The 13,713-nt window shown below is 45.9% G+C and overlaps 1 protein-coding gene across 2 annotated transcripts in view; it reads right to left on the reverse strand.

Annotated features, from left to right (window-relative positions):
• The window catches only part of SORCS3 (sortilin related VPS10 domain containing receptor 3), a 419,433-nt gene that overhangs the window by 289,986 nt on the left and 115,734 nt on the right, over window positions 1–13,713 (reverse strand). For both annotated transcript variants that reach the window (XM_059730194.1, XM_059730195.1), the window contains exon 2: window positions 4,607–4,674. In XM_059730194.1, the coding sequence (XP_059586177.1) occupies window positions 4,607–4,674 (68 nt within the window). The remainder of the gene's footprint in view (window positions 1–4,606; window positions 4,675–13,713) is intronic.

Below are 13,713 nucleotides of genomic sequence, written 5' to 3' on the forward strand. Positions count from 1 at the left end.
ATGAAATTCACTGTTGACATATGCAAGATCCTGTACTTGGAAAGGACTAATTTGAACTACTCCCTATTGCTTAATTACTTGGTTTGTTGCAGTTGCTGCTTATCACGCGGATCATAAATATCTCCCCATTAGGCTGTGCTCTCCTGTCTCTTGGATGCGTCGCCCTGTTGTCTCCTGCCTTACATCGGGATTGAAAGTTCTCTGGGGTGGGGACTGTCATTTTGCCTAGCACAATACAAATAATTGTAATAATTCCTAGCTTCCAAACCAAGTGACAGCTCTGAAATGAGACCTGGCTATCATCCTAGCTAGCTCAATAGAAATAACTGCTGAGTCCACAGCTGTAGACAAAAGTAAATAAAAATGGCAGGCTACATAAAGAGCAAACATGGAAATGATAACAGTGGCAGTTGTACAACTTTATCTGGAATGCCACGTTCACTGCTAGTCACCCGAATCAAAAACGAGACAGAAAAAAAATTGGACAGAACCAGAAAAAAGCAATGAAACTAGCAGTGAAAAGCAGAGGACCTTCCATATTAAAGGAAAGACTGGGTACATTTATTGGAGAGATGGACACCGCAGCAGCATACACCATAAAAACACAGCCCAAGTAGTTTCATCAGATGCCCCTCCTTACTCAACACAAGTGCAAACGCCCACGAGCTAAAACTGAAGGCAACCAATGTAGAGTGGCTTAACTGATAAGCAGATTTCTTTATAGTCCACATTTATTTTCTATCATGCAAAATTAAGCTGGAGCTGCCACAAAAAAAAAAAAGATCAGAGACTAAAACTCAAATAAAAAAATTGCCCCGTATCTTGAGATGATTATAGCTGCCCTATTTGCTTTAGATAGGGGCGGGGGAAGAAACTAGAAGCGATACAGACCCTTGCATTTCAAGATATCAGCCAAGCGTTGATTGGATTGTTCCTCCCTTCAACATCAAAAGTATCAGGTGTCACTGAAAGACAGCACACGAAAGTATTTTAATTCTGAAATGCTGCAACATTGTCTTCTGGAAATGACCGGACGGATCCCCCATTTCACATGAAGCACTAAATCTTCCCTTCTCCATAAGCACCATGGCTAGTGCGTGGCCATCGTGGATATGAAGCCCTGTTAAGGGAAACCAATGTGCATGGGAGAATGGGAGTGTGAAGTCCAGAGCATTTCAGAATCCAAATCTTTCGGGTTTGGGGGTAAATGTTCTTGTTCCCTTGTTTTCCTTAATGAAAACTGAACATCTCTAGGGAAAACAGACAGACGCTTAGCAAAAAGTGGTGTTGCATCATAAAAAAAGCAATTTGCCATTGATAAAATAATTATGATGGAAAAAATTTAGCCATTCTACTAAATAGTTACCTCGGTGATGCAAGTTTCCACTTCCACAGATTGGACAGTTTGGCGATGAGGGGGGTTTCTTGCACCTTCCTCTAAAGTAAATGGTGGTGGCCGTGTTCAGAGGTTTTCATGCACGAAACCCGAGACAGATCTGTTAGGGCAATGTCCATGTTCTGCCTTCAGCAGCTGAGTAGCATTTCCTCTGCCTCAACTTACATCAGGCTGATAGACGAGGCAGTTTCCAATGTGAGTAATTCTTTTTTCTATTTTTAATTACACTCAGGCTGCTTCCTTATCGATCTACTTGTCTTGGTATTTAGATGTAGGGATGAGAATCTCTCTTACATTGCAATTCAGTTTTCCATTAAAAGCAGCAGCTCTCATGTTATGCCCAAGGACCAAGAGGGAATTCAGCAAGTTTCTGATGCACACAGTGTCCTGCCCCAGCATCCCCGTGCACAATTTATTGCCATCTTCTGCAAAAGCCATTCTTCTCGCCTGGAAACAGCCACGTTTTCTGAGCAGATATAACAAATTCCTCCTATTGCTTAGGTAAGCAATACTATTCACAGCACAGAAAAACCTGGGAATCCTTGGACATGAAATGATGACATTGTTGTGACAGCAAAGTATGATATAATGTCCTGAGACAAATTAGATTGCATCAAGGTTAGTCATTCTCCACCTCCTCTCCTACCAACTTCACTGTCCGTTATTAATGAAATATTTTCATTTATTCAATCAGAACCCACAACTTTGTGCAATGTTGCACAGACTCCCCCTCTCTGCTGTGAAAAGCAAGGACTAAAATGGTAGGGATTTCACGAAGCTGGCTATGCTTTTAGCATGTATCCTTTACAAGAGCTAATACCCATGTGGGAACAATTCAGCCTAAATTGGTAGGTAATCCCCTATCTTCCCCTCTCTGAAAAATTCCACGAAGAATACCACTATCACCTCTTCCCAGGACGCAAACGCTTCTGTGATTTCTCAGCATTAGGACCGGATTTGCCAGCTTGTTCCATTATTTATGCGGAGCAGACTGCATGGTAATTATGTTTAAAGTATAATCACCGTGTCATTTGTTCTTGTTAGGTACAAGGCAAAAGTTTTCAAGGCTTAAATACCTTGGAAAATACAAGGTAAGTGGAAACGGCCCCGTTCCCTCTTATTAGTTGTATGGTTATTTATACCTTTGCAGATTACCATGGTGCAGTGCAATTAGGCTTCGGAGTTACCATGCAAATTGAGAACTTTCAAGAGCCGTTATGAACAATTAACCCCTAGTGTATGAACAGACTCTGCTGCGTGGTTATTTCCCTGTTCAGTAAAGCTCCAGAAACACTGCTCCAAAAGCGGCTTTTAAATTAACTGAGAACACTAGAAGAATAAAGATGTCAAAAGAGCTGGGTAGAAAGTGAAGAGTGTCTGCAAGGGGGCATCAAATCCAGAACTACGACATTATCACGGGCTAATTGACAGCTACAACAATTATCCGTTCTGCAGGCTGAACAATAAACCCAAGACAAAAGGTAAAGCAAATGGCACATCAATGTAGAGCTGCGGCCCTTTAAAATCTTCCTGTCCCGCTGGGTGTATATCAATGAGGAACTCTTGGCTTTGTTAAAGATGATTCCTTTCTTCAGGACAGGTGGGACTTAAAGAGGCATGATCCCCAGGGGGCATAAAACAGCAAATTGGTATAATTGCATTCACAACATCAGCAAAGGATCCAGGCCCCCACCTTTACAGACTGTGCATCTGTGTGCATTTTCTACATGCACGCACTTTTAAGTACCATATGGTGCAGTTCCAGGAGTCACAATCCACCGTCTTGCATACTGACCTAGACAGGAGTAGAAGGGAAGCCGTCTCTGCAGTTTGAGCCTGCTGAGAATTCAACGTGCAGGTTTAGCAGGGTCGGAAAGCAACACAGTTCAATCAAAAGTCCTAGATTCCCCATAGTCTGACTTGTGATCATTCAAGTCAGTAGAATAGATGCATGGTAGAAATGACCTGAACGCAGGGCTGGAAGCCTGGAAACCCCAAATTCTCATCTTGGCTCTCTGCTCAGCTCCAGCCATTTGTAAAAAGGTCATAGTAACCTCTTGTCTTACACATATGCTTAAAAGGGTGAGTAGATGGAAGACAGTGGGGATGGTTATGTACCGTATTTTCTCATATATATCACACGTCCCCAAATAAGACACATCCCCTGTTTTGGGAAAGCAGAAAAAAAGATTTTTCCAGCCACGACTGAATGCCGACTACAAGGGACCCCAACTGCAGTAGACGCGACTGTGAAAGGGTTAACACTTTCTGCCCCTGAAGGGTGAACTCTGCCCCTCCCCTCCCTGAGGAGCAGCACGGCAGCCATCTTGCAGCAGTGTCTCCATGCCTCTATTCCAGGAAAGAAAGAGGGGGAAAAAAAATCAACTTCCCTGCTTAAAACAAACATGTCCATTCTAGACGGATGATTTCTTGGGGAAGGATGCAATGGGATGTAAGCAGATATGAGAGCTGTCCGCACCATAACCATGCTTAGCTAGCAAAAGTTCTCTAAACAGAACAAGCCAATTCGTAGGCCTAATGAAGACAGTAGAAACCAGGAGGACCGAGAGTCTGACCATTATGTGAGCCCTGCAGAGCAGGACTGGATGTTATGGGATATATTAGCTGTAAGTAGGTGGGATTTCGTACTTAATTAATACCAGTCGCCACATTTATACTGGTTGGTTTGTTATGTCATCCCCAGATACCTCCCCCCTACCACTGGTCAACTTGGCTGACATGGTAAGATTCCTGTATGTCAATGCTTCTGGGCATCATTGCTAATTGCTTAGTAGCCATATCTAGCGTACCCAGCTAAGATCGGGCCAGATCTGGGCTAAGTGTTGCACAAGCGTTTCCAATCAAAACAGAGGCTTTTATAATCCATTTCATGGGTAAGCACTAAAATCTCAGGGAAGATAAATGACTCGTCAGCGAGTACGGGGCAGAGACCAGAAAAGAACCCAGATTTCCTATATCCAAGGGAAAACCCCCAACCAGATCTCCATCGTCCTTGGAAACGGAGCATTCAGAAGTGCATGCTTTACCGAGTATCTTCAATCCAAAGCAGCATATTTGTCAGCTTCAACTTCTTTCACCCCCAGGAGACTCACTGAAGTTCTCCTTCTCTCAGCCACTTGGCATCCTATTTTACATGAAACACAGCAAACCACTCCAGACCATTTGCTAAGATTGCTATAATCCGCTTACCTCCAAAGCGAGCTTTCGGTAACACTCCCCAAGTTGAAGTCATAGAGCTTCGTCAGAATGAGAATCACCTGGGAGGGGAGAAAAAACAAGAAGAAAGAGAACAGAATTTTCCTTTAGATTTTGTAACAATGTATGTTGCATCTGAAATCACCCAAAGGAGAGCTTAGCATTTATCCATTAAAGTTGAGGTATTATAGGATCAAGTTAGTAAAAAGGAAAATCATTAGCTTAATGCATCCATGTAACCAGTAACATTTATTTTAATCCTCAGGATGTTTTGCATTTGAAATAAGACATGCCAAGAGGAATTAATTGAGCATTGTTTCCTGACTTCCCTCCATCCTTACTTAGTTATTCAAGGGCAGGGTTGAAACCAGAAGGACCTGGTTAACTAAACAGCCCACCCAGAAGACACGCTTGACTTCTCACCTCTTGATGCCCAGAGCAGCTTGACACGGACCCTCCCCTCATTTGATGGAGATGAGAGAGGATCCTTCCATGCACACCACGGCCCCAATCCTGCATTTGGGTATTGTTATACTGAGCTCTCTCATTTCCTACAAGACTCTCTCTAGATGCAAGAGTTTGTCCCCGCTCCAACCCTTGGAAAGTGGGAGAGCCAGAATCCCTTGGCATTTCCAGGTCTACCTGAGGCTGCCACAATGTTCAGTCAGAATTTAAGTCTGCCAAAATTCAAGCGTTGATTTAGTCCCATCTCATCATGATCAGGGAGACCCCAAGGTCAATAGGACCATTGGGGTCTGATGACCCCATCCTGGGGCTATCTGACCCCAGCGCTCTTTCCTGCCTATGCAGGGGGTCGGACTCGATGATCTGTTGAGGTCCTTTCCGACCCTAACATCTATGAATCTATGGACTTGCATGCTAAAACTGAAGCAGGTGTTCACATCAAGTACCCTGAAAGGAAGTCAAAAGGTGTAGTTGAGGCTGCTAGTGGAGTTCCCATCCCTAATTGCTCCGACAATTATGATGCTGTCTCTGCCTGGTGCAGGGGTGATCACACCAGGTGATGTTAGCTCTACTTTCTCCCACCTCCTCTGTCCCCTGCAAGTTCAATTCTCCCTGCAAATACTTCAGACCAAATCCAAAGTGCAATTTCAGTAGGATTCAGATGCCTACAAAATATCACCACAACTGCCTCTCCCTACGTGGAGCTAGGCCCAACTCTGGAGCACAGCATTTATGTGATTCAGGTACCTCTACTTAAAGGGCCTGCTCACAGCAACAGCTCCACATCCTTATTTTGTCTTAATTGTAGACAATATTAAATTAAATAATATTAAAATGTCAACCTTTTTCTCCCCCCATTTGTCAGGGTTCAAAATCAGGCTGATTATATTTTATTTGCAGTTTTGGGAAAGAAATAATTTATTTTGTTGCCAAAAAAAGGTTCTTTTGGTGATCTCTTCTATTGAACAGACACTTTGTACCCAGAAGTTGTCTAACATTGGACAAGGGCAACGAAAATGGTTGTGGGGCTGAGGCACATGACGTATGAAGAGAGGCAGAGGGACCTGGGCTGATTGAGTCTGGAGAAGAGAAGACCGAGGGGGATTTGATAGCAGCCTTCACCTCCCTGCAGGGGGGCTGCAAAGAGGATAGAGCTGGGCTGTTCTCAGTGGGGGCAGATATAGGACAAGGAGCAATGGGCTCAAGCTTCAGTAAGGGAATTTGAGGTTGGATATTAGGAAACACTCTCATGAGGAGGGTGGTGAAGCACTGGAACAGGTTACCCAGAGAGGTGGTGGAGTCTCCATCCTTGGAGGGGTTTAAGACCCAGGTAGACAAAGACTTGGCTGGGACGATGTAGTTGGGGTTGGTCCTGCTGTGAGCAGGGGGTTGGACTAGATGACCTTGGCTCCTGAGGTCCCGTCCCACCCTCATTTTCTATGATTCTGTAACATCTCTCCCATCTATGCAGTTGGTCCAATAAAAATCGCACCAAAACCTCCTTGCTGTCTGAAAATGAAATAATGTATTAAATTAATAATAACGTTTTCTGTAAAGCAACAAATATGATCATTTGGATAAAGCTCTGGGGGAAAAGTTCACAAAAAGATCATTTGAAAGTTTTCATTTTCCTTAAAAAGGACCCTTTTTAAGTGGAAAAAAAATAAAGCTTTAAATCTTAAAAAAAAAAAAAAAAAAAAAAAAAAGTCATAATTGAAAGCATGATGCTCAATGGCATTTACAGGGCTATACCCTTAATTTAGTTTCATGCTGTTTAAAGGCCATGCAGGTTGATGAACTTAAGGCTGAAGGAAAGATGCAAGCGCCTCCCAACTCCAGGCTGCATCCCTGGATGACTGACAGCGTACTGAGGGGAGAGAGACGGCTGAACCCCCAGGGATGCTGCACACAAGCTCCTTACTTGTGTGCAGGTTACTGGACCAGGGATAGATGTCCCAAGTATTCCTCTTTAACCACTGTGATGGTTTCTCTCTTTCTCTTGCCCCCTCATTTCCCCAAGGAGAGAAAGGAAAGGGAAAAATAAAGACTTGCAGACTGGGCAGGGTATGTAAAGCAGTGGCCAAGCAGACTTGAGGCAGCCTGGGCAGGTGTGTGTCAATCTCTGCCTACGGTACAGAAAGAAGAAATGCACCGCTCCTGCCGGAAATGAAACCACGCCACGGCCAAAGGCAAGAAACGGTGCCCGGGCAGTGGGCTGATTAATGGATCACAACTCATCACCACACATTGGCTAATAAATGCAGCAGGGTTGGATCCCAGTTTTGTCACAGGTGTCTGGTGACAGCAGCTTATCTTTTAAGATGCATACTGCCATCCCAGATGATGCTCTTGGAAGATCCTCAAATCAGGCCGCATAGTCGGCCCGTTGATGGGAAGTGCCACTAGCTATCAAAGAAGTGGCGCTCTCCCTTGAGATCCTGAATTGACCCCACAGCGGCAGAGAGCCGTGATGCCAGGAAGCCTGATCTTCCCCGGATGCTCGATAGTACTGTTTTTCTAACAGTGACATGCCCTCCCCGCTCCAGTTTTAGACGTTCCTTTGACTTCAGCAGGCACTGGATCCGCTCCGAAACGTATTAGAATAATTAAGCCTCAGTGTCCTGGCCAAAGTCCAACAGGATAATTACATTCTGCCTATTTAAATCCCTCCGTAATTTCAACTGGAGGCTGCATGCATACACAGGACTCTGGTCCTGACATGGCTCTCACTGGCTCCTGGACATGATTCATCACTAGTAAAGCTTGCAAATTCAAAGCTAATCCGAGCTATGCGGGAACGGGCCAGGTCCATCTCTGCCACCCAGGTGTAAATGCCCACTAAAGTGCTCGCCATTAGTGGAGCTATTGTAGATTTCCAGGAACCAGGAGCAGAATATGGCCCTGTCGCTGCAGGTGATTGAAAGGCAGGTTGCAAATGAGAAAAAGCAAAGAAGAAATGTAAGCGTCCTTTAGCAGTTAGACATCATATAGGGCCCTGGAAACAGCAGAATGGCTTGAGGTGCTGGTAATATAAAAGAGAGTCACCTGCAGCATGTCACCCATACAGATCACACCCCCACCCCCACCCCTATGCAGCAGTGATTTCATAGACATTAGGGCTGGAAGGGACCTCGCAACATCAGCCCCCTGCCCAAGGGATGGGCCTGTACTACAGCCACAAGGGAGGTAGGTCCTACCAGCTTTTGCCGGTGAAACAAGCTACTTCGGGTTGAATACATGTAACGCTTACAATAGACTGGGGAGCTGAAAACCCAGGGAGAACCGGAGAGATAATACACAAAGCTCTGAAAAAAAATAGCTGTGAAAGTCCCTTTCACCAGGACATTGCCTTATGATACTAAAGGAACAAATGAAATTACCAAGGCATCTGGTTAAGACAGATATCAAAGGCTGAAAGACACAGATGGGATTTCCCCGTTTGTTTTCAGGCAGTCTTTCAAACAGCCCGGGATTTAGCCGTTACTTTTAAAGGGTTTGCAAAGTAGTCCAGCTGAGCAAAAAACTGGACCTGCTGTCCCGCACCAAATGCCAATGTTTGCTCACAGCTTCACACCCCCAATCAAGGAAAAAATTGAAATCTCTATATTTATTTTCATGGCACAAAAAGTTAAAAATAATATGGACATGGAAATGGCCTAAATGATGATAGATGTATCAACATTTGTAAAAGTCCATATTCACAAGTTCCCTTTTTTCTGTTTCTGCTACTGATATAGAAATTTATTTCAAGTTAGTTCAATGAAAACCTACAAAATACGCTCCCATGGGAGCTGTAGTTCAGAGGCCTGACAACCCCATTTTCCCCTATAAAACAAGCTCAAGGGCCAGACTACATTTCCCATAATGCACCCTGCAGCTCAGTCCTCAGTAAGTCGAAGCGGGTTGTCCAGTCTCGGAGTCCAGCCCAGAACAGAGACGAGAAACATAAGACCGTCACATTGCAATTCCCATGAGGCCCTTCAATCCCAGAAGCATATGCAAGTGAAGACTGAACTCCTTAAAAAGAAGCCACCTAAAATGAAATATTTAATTCTGGTTCTCATAATGGGAAACTGGGAAAGAGATTGCAAAAAATCAAGATTGCCGCACACGTGATTTTGCAGAACGGTGTTATCTGTTGAGAAGGCATTTGGATAGAAAATCCCACCTGGATCTAGCAAGCAGCCACACCACCACAACCCCAAATCCTGTTCTTCTTCAGTATGAATGACTTCTGTTGCAGTATTGCTACGTAGTCCCACTCGTGCACAAGTGCCCTGTTGTGCCTGGCGCTATAGAAGTGGAGAACAATAGGGCAAGGCCTAGAGAGGACCAGGCTATTGAAAAGCTTACAAACTAAGAACGTATCTCCGTTGACAGGTCCAAGCACTGGAGTCTGAAATCCTCTTCTGCCTAGTACAGGCTTTTTCTTCCCATCAGATTTGAAGCACATTAGCCAAAGGAAGAGCATGGAAACTTGCACTTGTGCAAGACTGTGCCTACTGGGCCCAGAGGGGTGGGTCTTCTTCACTAATCCCAGGTTAAAACAACCGTCAGATTTCGGTTTAGGAAGAAATTTCTCCCCAGTCAGATGGGCCAGACCCTGGTTCTTTGCCAATTTCCCAGGATCATCTGGGCATATTTTACACCTACTGCAGAGACCCAAGGCATTAGTGGTGCCCTTCATAGACGTTAGGGCTAGAAGGGACCTCGGAAGACTATCGGGTCCAGCCCCTGCCCCAGGGGCAGGAAGTCAGCTGGGGTCAGATCATCCCAGCAAGAAAAGCATCCCCTTGAGCTTGTGTGGCACAATTTTAGTCTCTGAGGTTTTCTACTCTTTGCGTTAAACATCCTAAGTTTTCAGAAGTGTTTTGTGGTGTGTGGCGTGCAAAAGAAAATACTCTTCCAGGCCCATATTGACTCAATACCTATTCCATGATTGCCTGTATTTGCATGGGATGGGACCTAATGTCTCATTGAATCTTATGCTCCTGAGTATCCAGGTCCATCTGATGCATTTATTTTATTTATTTTTTTTTTTTGCCAGGGTGAAACACACAAGAAAGAACTTGGAGAAATCAAAAGCAACATGAAAATGGGCCTGCCTATATTGCGGTCTCCTCCATTCTTGCTCGACACGGAAAACCCGAAGCCCAGAGGGATTCCTCTTGCATGGAGACATGATTACAAATCTCTGCATGCATGAGCCCAGGGAGATTCCTCTTGCATGGAGACATGATTATGAAGCTCTAAATCCTGGAAGAGCTCAGGAGCCCCTGAGCGCAGTCAGTGGTGTAAGGACCTTCTACAGCCATAACATTTTACTATGAAGGGAGATTGCTTTAATTCGTGAAACCCTCCTCTAGCCTTTGCCAACTCTAAACGGGTGAAGCGCTTTGCATACACCCCACACAAGATACGTGGCTCCTCGTGTCCAGCAAATTAGAGGGCGAATGCATTTGAACCCCTCGGTGGCTCGATAAAGAACTTCAGAACAACTGAAAGGTGTCAAGTCAAACGCAGTTTGTAGCATGGATCAAGGAGATGCGCTTGATTAAACAGAGGGAGAGCTGTGTGATCAATAGGTAAACAGTGGGCAGACCAGCATCAATCTCCTGCATGCGATTCAACCCTATTCTGGGAGATACTCCTGTATCAGCACAGAGACTAGCATAGCTCATCAGTTGCCCTGTCCACATATTTACAGAGCGCAATTAATAATGCAGAAAGGAAGAAGTGCTTCAGAGGCAGTGCACCGCACCCCCGAGAAGAGAGAAAGCGTGGAGAGCTTTACACGTGAAAAACGACAGGTCCCCCTCTCGCGTGCTGAAGTGCTGGGATATCACGCGATTCCAGCTCCCAGCTAAACGCCTGCGTCTATAATGGTTGCAACCTTCTCCTCTCCATGCCAGGTGAAGAAAGCTTGTCTGCCATTTCCATCTGCATTTCCCCGACTTGCATGAAAGCAACTGCACCCACATGTAAATAGAAGCAGCTGTTTAATAGGCTTTTGAACCGGGTTCCTAATGAACAGGACGGCTGCAGAGGACAGAATGGCCCATGCTCCAGCGTGGCTGGGAGCCAGCTGAGATGGACTGATGGGCAGGGATCCTGGTTTTCTCCGTGTAAAAAAAAAAAATTTAAAAATTGCAAATTCTCTGATTAAACCCCCCCAAAATCTGTGACTAAAATGAAAAGCCACTATAGATAGATAGATATCTATATCTATATATAGATAGAGGTCTTAGTTGAACACAATGCTTTATTGATATATTTACAATTTTAAAGCAATTTGGGAGCCTGCCAGTGCCTCCATCACTATAATAAAATACATTCTAAGTACCTATACATTTTGGCATTTTTTATCATGGAAAAAGCAGAGCTCTCCCTGCCCCTCCCCTCACTAGGACACGGGACCAGCTGCCCCCACCCCCACTGCATTGCAGCACTGAGCAGCCCTGACATGTCCGGCCCAGCCCTGCCATTGCCCCCCACTCCCAAGCCACAGCCCCACAGCCCTGCTGGTGCCCCTGACTCCCCACTCACAGTCCCTCAACCCCCAACCCTGCTGGAGGGGGCCCCCAGCTGCCAGGGACCCAGGTTCGCCACCCCCTGCCCCCAAAAGCAGCACCTGAACCTCAAAAGAGAGCAGAGCACAGACCTGGCACCACCTCCCCCATGGGCAGCATGGCTGGAGTGGAGCCCACTGGGGTGGGGGAAGATATGGACACCCCGTCCCCTTGGCTCAGCGGGCAGGACCCGGAGCAGCAAAGCAAAGCAGGGCCTGCCAGGGAAGCTCCACCACCATGCACCCCACACTGACATGCTGAAGCACCCCCTGCCCATCCAGCAGCACCGGCGGTGGCGGTGCAAGGTTGTGGCCCCTGCTCTAGCTGGGTGGGCAGGGGGCACCTCTCCATGGTAGTGCAGGGCTCTCAACAGCAACACCAGCACCGAGCATCCCCAGCTGGTCCCGCTCTGCCCTGCCGCACCAGGTCCCGGCCCTGGAGCAGGGCAACACAGTGAGGAGCCCAAGACCACAGTGGGCAGCCTGCACCCACCCTGCACACACATCTGGGGGGCACATGCCTCCCCATGCACCTCCTGGGAGTGTGTACAGTGGTGGGGAGCTGGCCCCCCTCCCTCCTGCCTACAAAGGGAAACCTGCCTTAACCCACATTTTTCTCCTTTAAAAGGAGAAAATCCGAGTTTTTCTTCTTAAAATGAGAAAATCCAAATTTTACCGCATTTTTCCGTTGCAAATGGAAAACCCATATCCCCACTGCTGAGGCCCAAGACACGAGGCTGCAGAATGAATCACCAAGCCAAATTCAGCTGGTGAACTACGCTCATCCAAAGGGGTTCAAGAATGAATGTTACCCCTCACTAAGGTGGTTGAGAAGAAACCAGCACCGTGCACAATCCTTATACGCCAGCCCAATCCAGCAAACCCCATGAACGTCTGCTCAGCTCAGCCTTGGAAGCCGTCCCACTGATGCGAATGGCTTTGCAGGGACTGCTTGCAATGCTGAAATCGAACGTGTGCTAAAAATTATGATCAACCCCAGCCTATCTGGGCTGAAAAACACTCAAGGCACAAACAAACCTGGGCCCTACAACATGGTTGGAGTTCCCTTATGAACTCCAGACTCAGGTTTGGAAAGCTCTGGATGGATGTCGGGCTGATTTTATAGCTTTGCATGAAAAATCAGGGGAAATCTGGAGAGAGCATATAATGCCAATCAGCAGATATGGGAAACTCTAGCTGAGCTTGGCTTTGGGATGCCGACTTCCTTTTAAGCAGAATGGTAAAGTTCCTCCCAGCACTACGTGCGTCCCACACATATACACCCACCGGAGATGCCACCCCTGCTCTCATACACCCTCGCTGCCTGGTTGCAGTGGCCAACATCTTAATGATGCAAATTCCCACTGAGAGGAGGCTACAGAGGTGGCGAGCATCCTTACAGCATCTCTCATACGAGGGATTCAAAGCAGTTTGCACACACTTTAAGGGCTTTAGCTTGCACCACTGCTGTCAAGTAGGTAAGTAACATCATTTTACTGATGAGGCACTCAAGACACAAAAAGATTAAGGGCTCATCTACAAGGGGACACTCAATCAATTTAATCCAAATTAACTTTTGAAGTGAATTTGGTTTAGCAGAATTCACAATGGAAGTAAATGATGTAACAATTTAAGGCCACACACTGAATGAGAGTGTCCACACAGGGATTTAATGTGGTTTAGTTAACCTACTTCAAAAATTGATCCGTTTCGTTAACTCGGATTTATCCTTCCATGTGCCCCCTGCATAGATAAGCCCTTGGTCATGTTTTTGCTCCTCTGTAAAGTTCCTCCTAAACCCCTTGGTCACGTTTTGCTCACAGCAACATAGCGAATCTGAGCATAACCAGGGCGAGATCCTGGGGTCATACCTGCTAGTCCAGCTCTCTTCCCACAAGGCTATCTTTCCTAGCAGTCAGCGAGTTTAACTGGTCAAACAGGTCCTCCAAACAAAACTAATGAGAAGAGCTAAAGAAGGAAGAAGGGCCTTTCACCCTCCCTTCAACCTGCATTGCTTTTCACTTCATTTCTCAATAGGGAAGCAGGTGTGTTTTGATCCCTCCTCTTC

Source organism: Alligator mississippiensis, chromosome 6, assembly GCF_030867095.1.
Source record: "Alligator mississippiensis isolate rAllMis1 chromosome 6, rAllMis1, whole genome shotgun sequence".
Lineage (NCBI taxonomy): Eukaryota > Metazoa > Chordata > Crocodylia > Alligatoridae > Alligator > Alligator mississippiensis.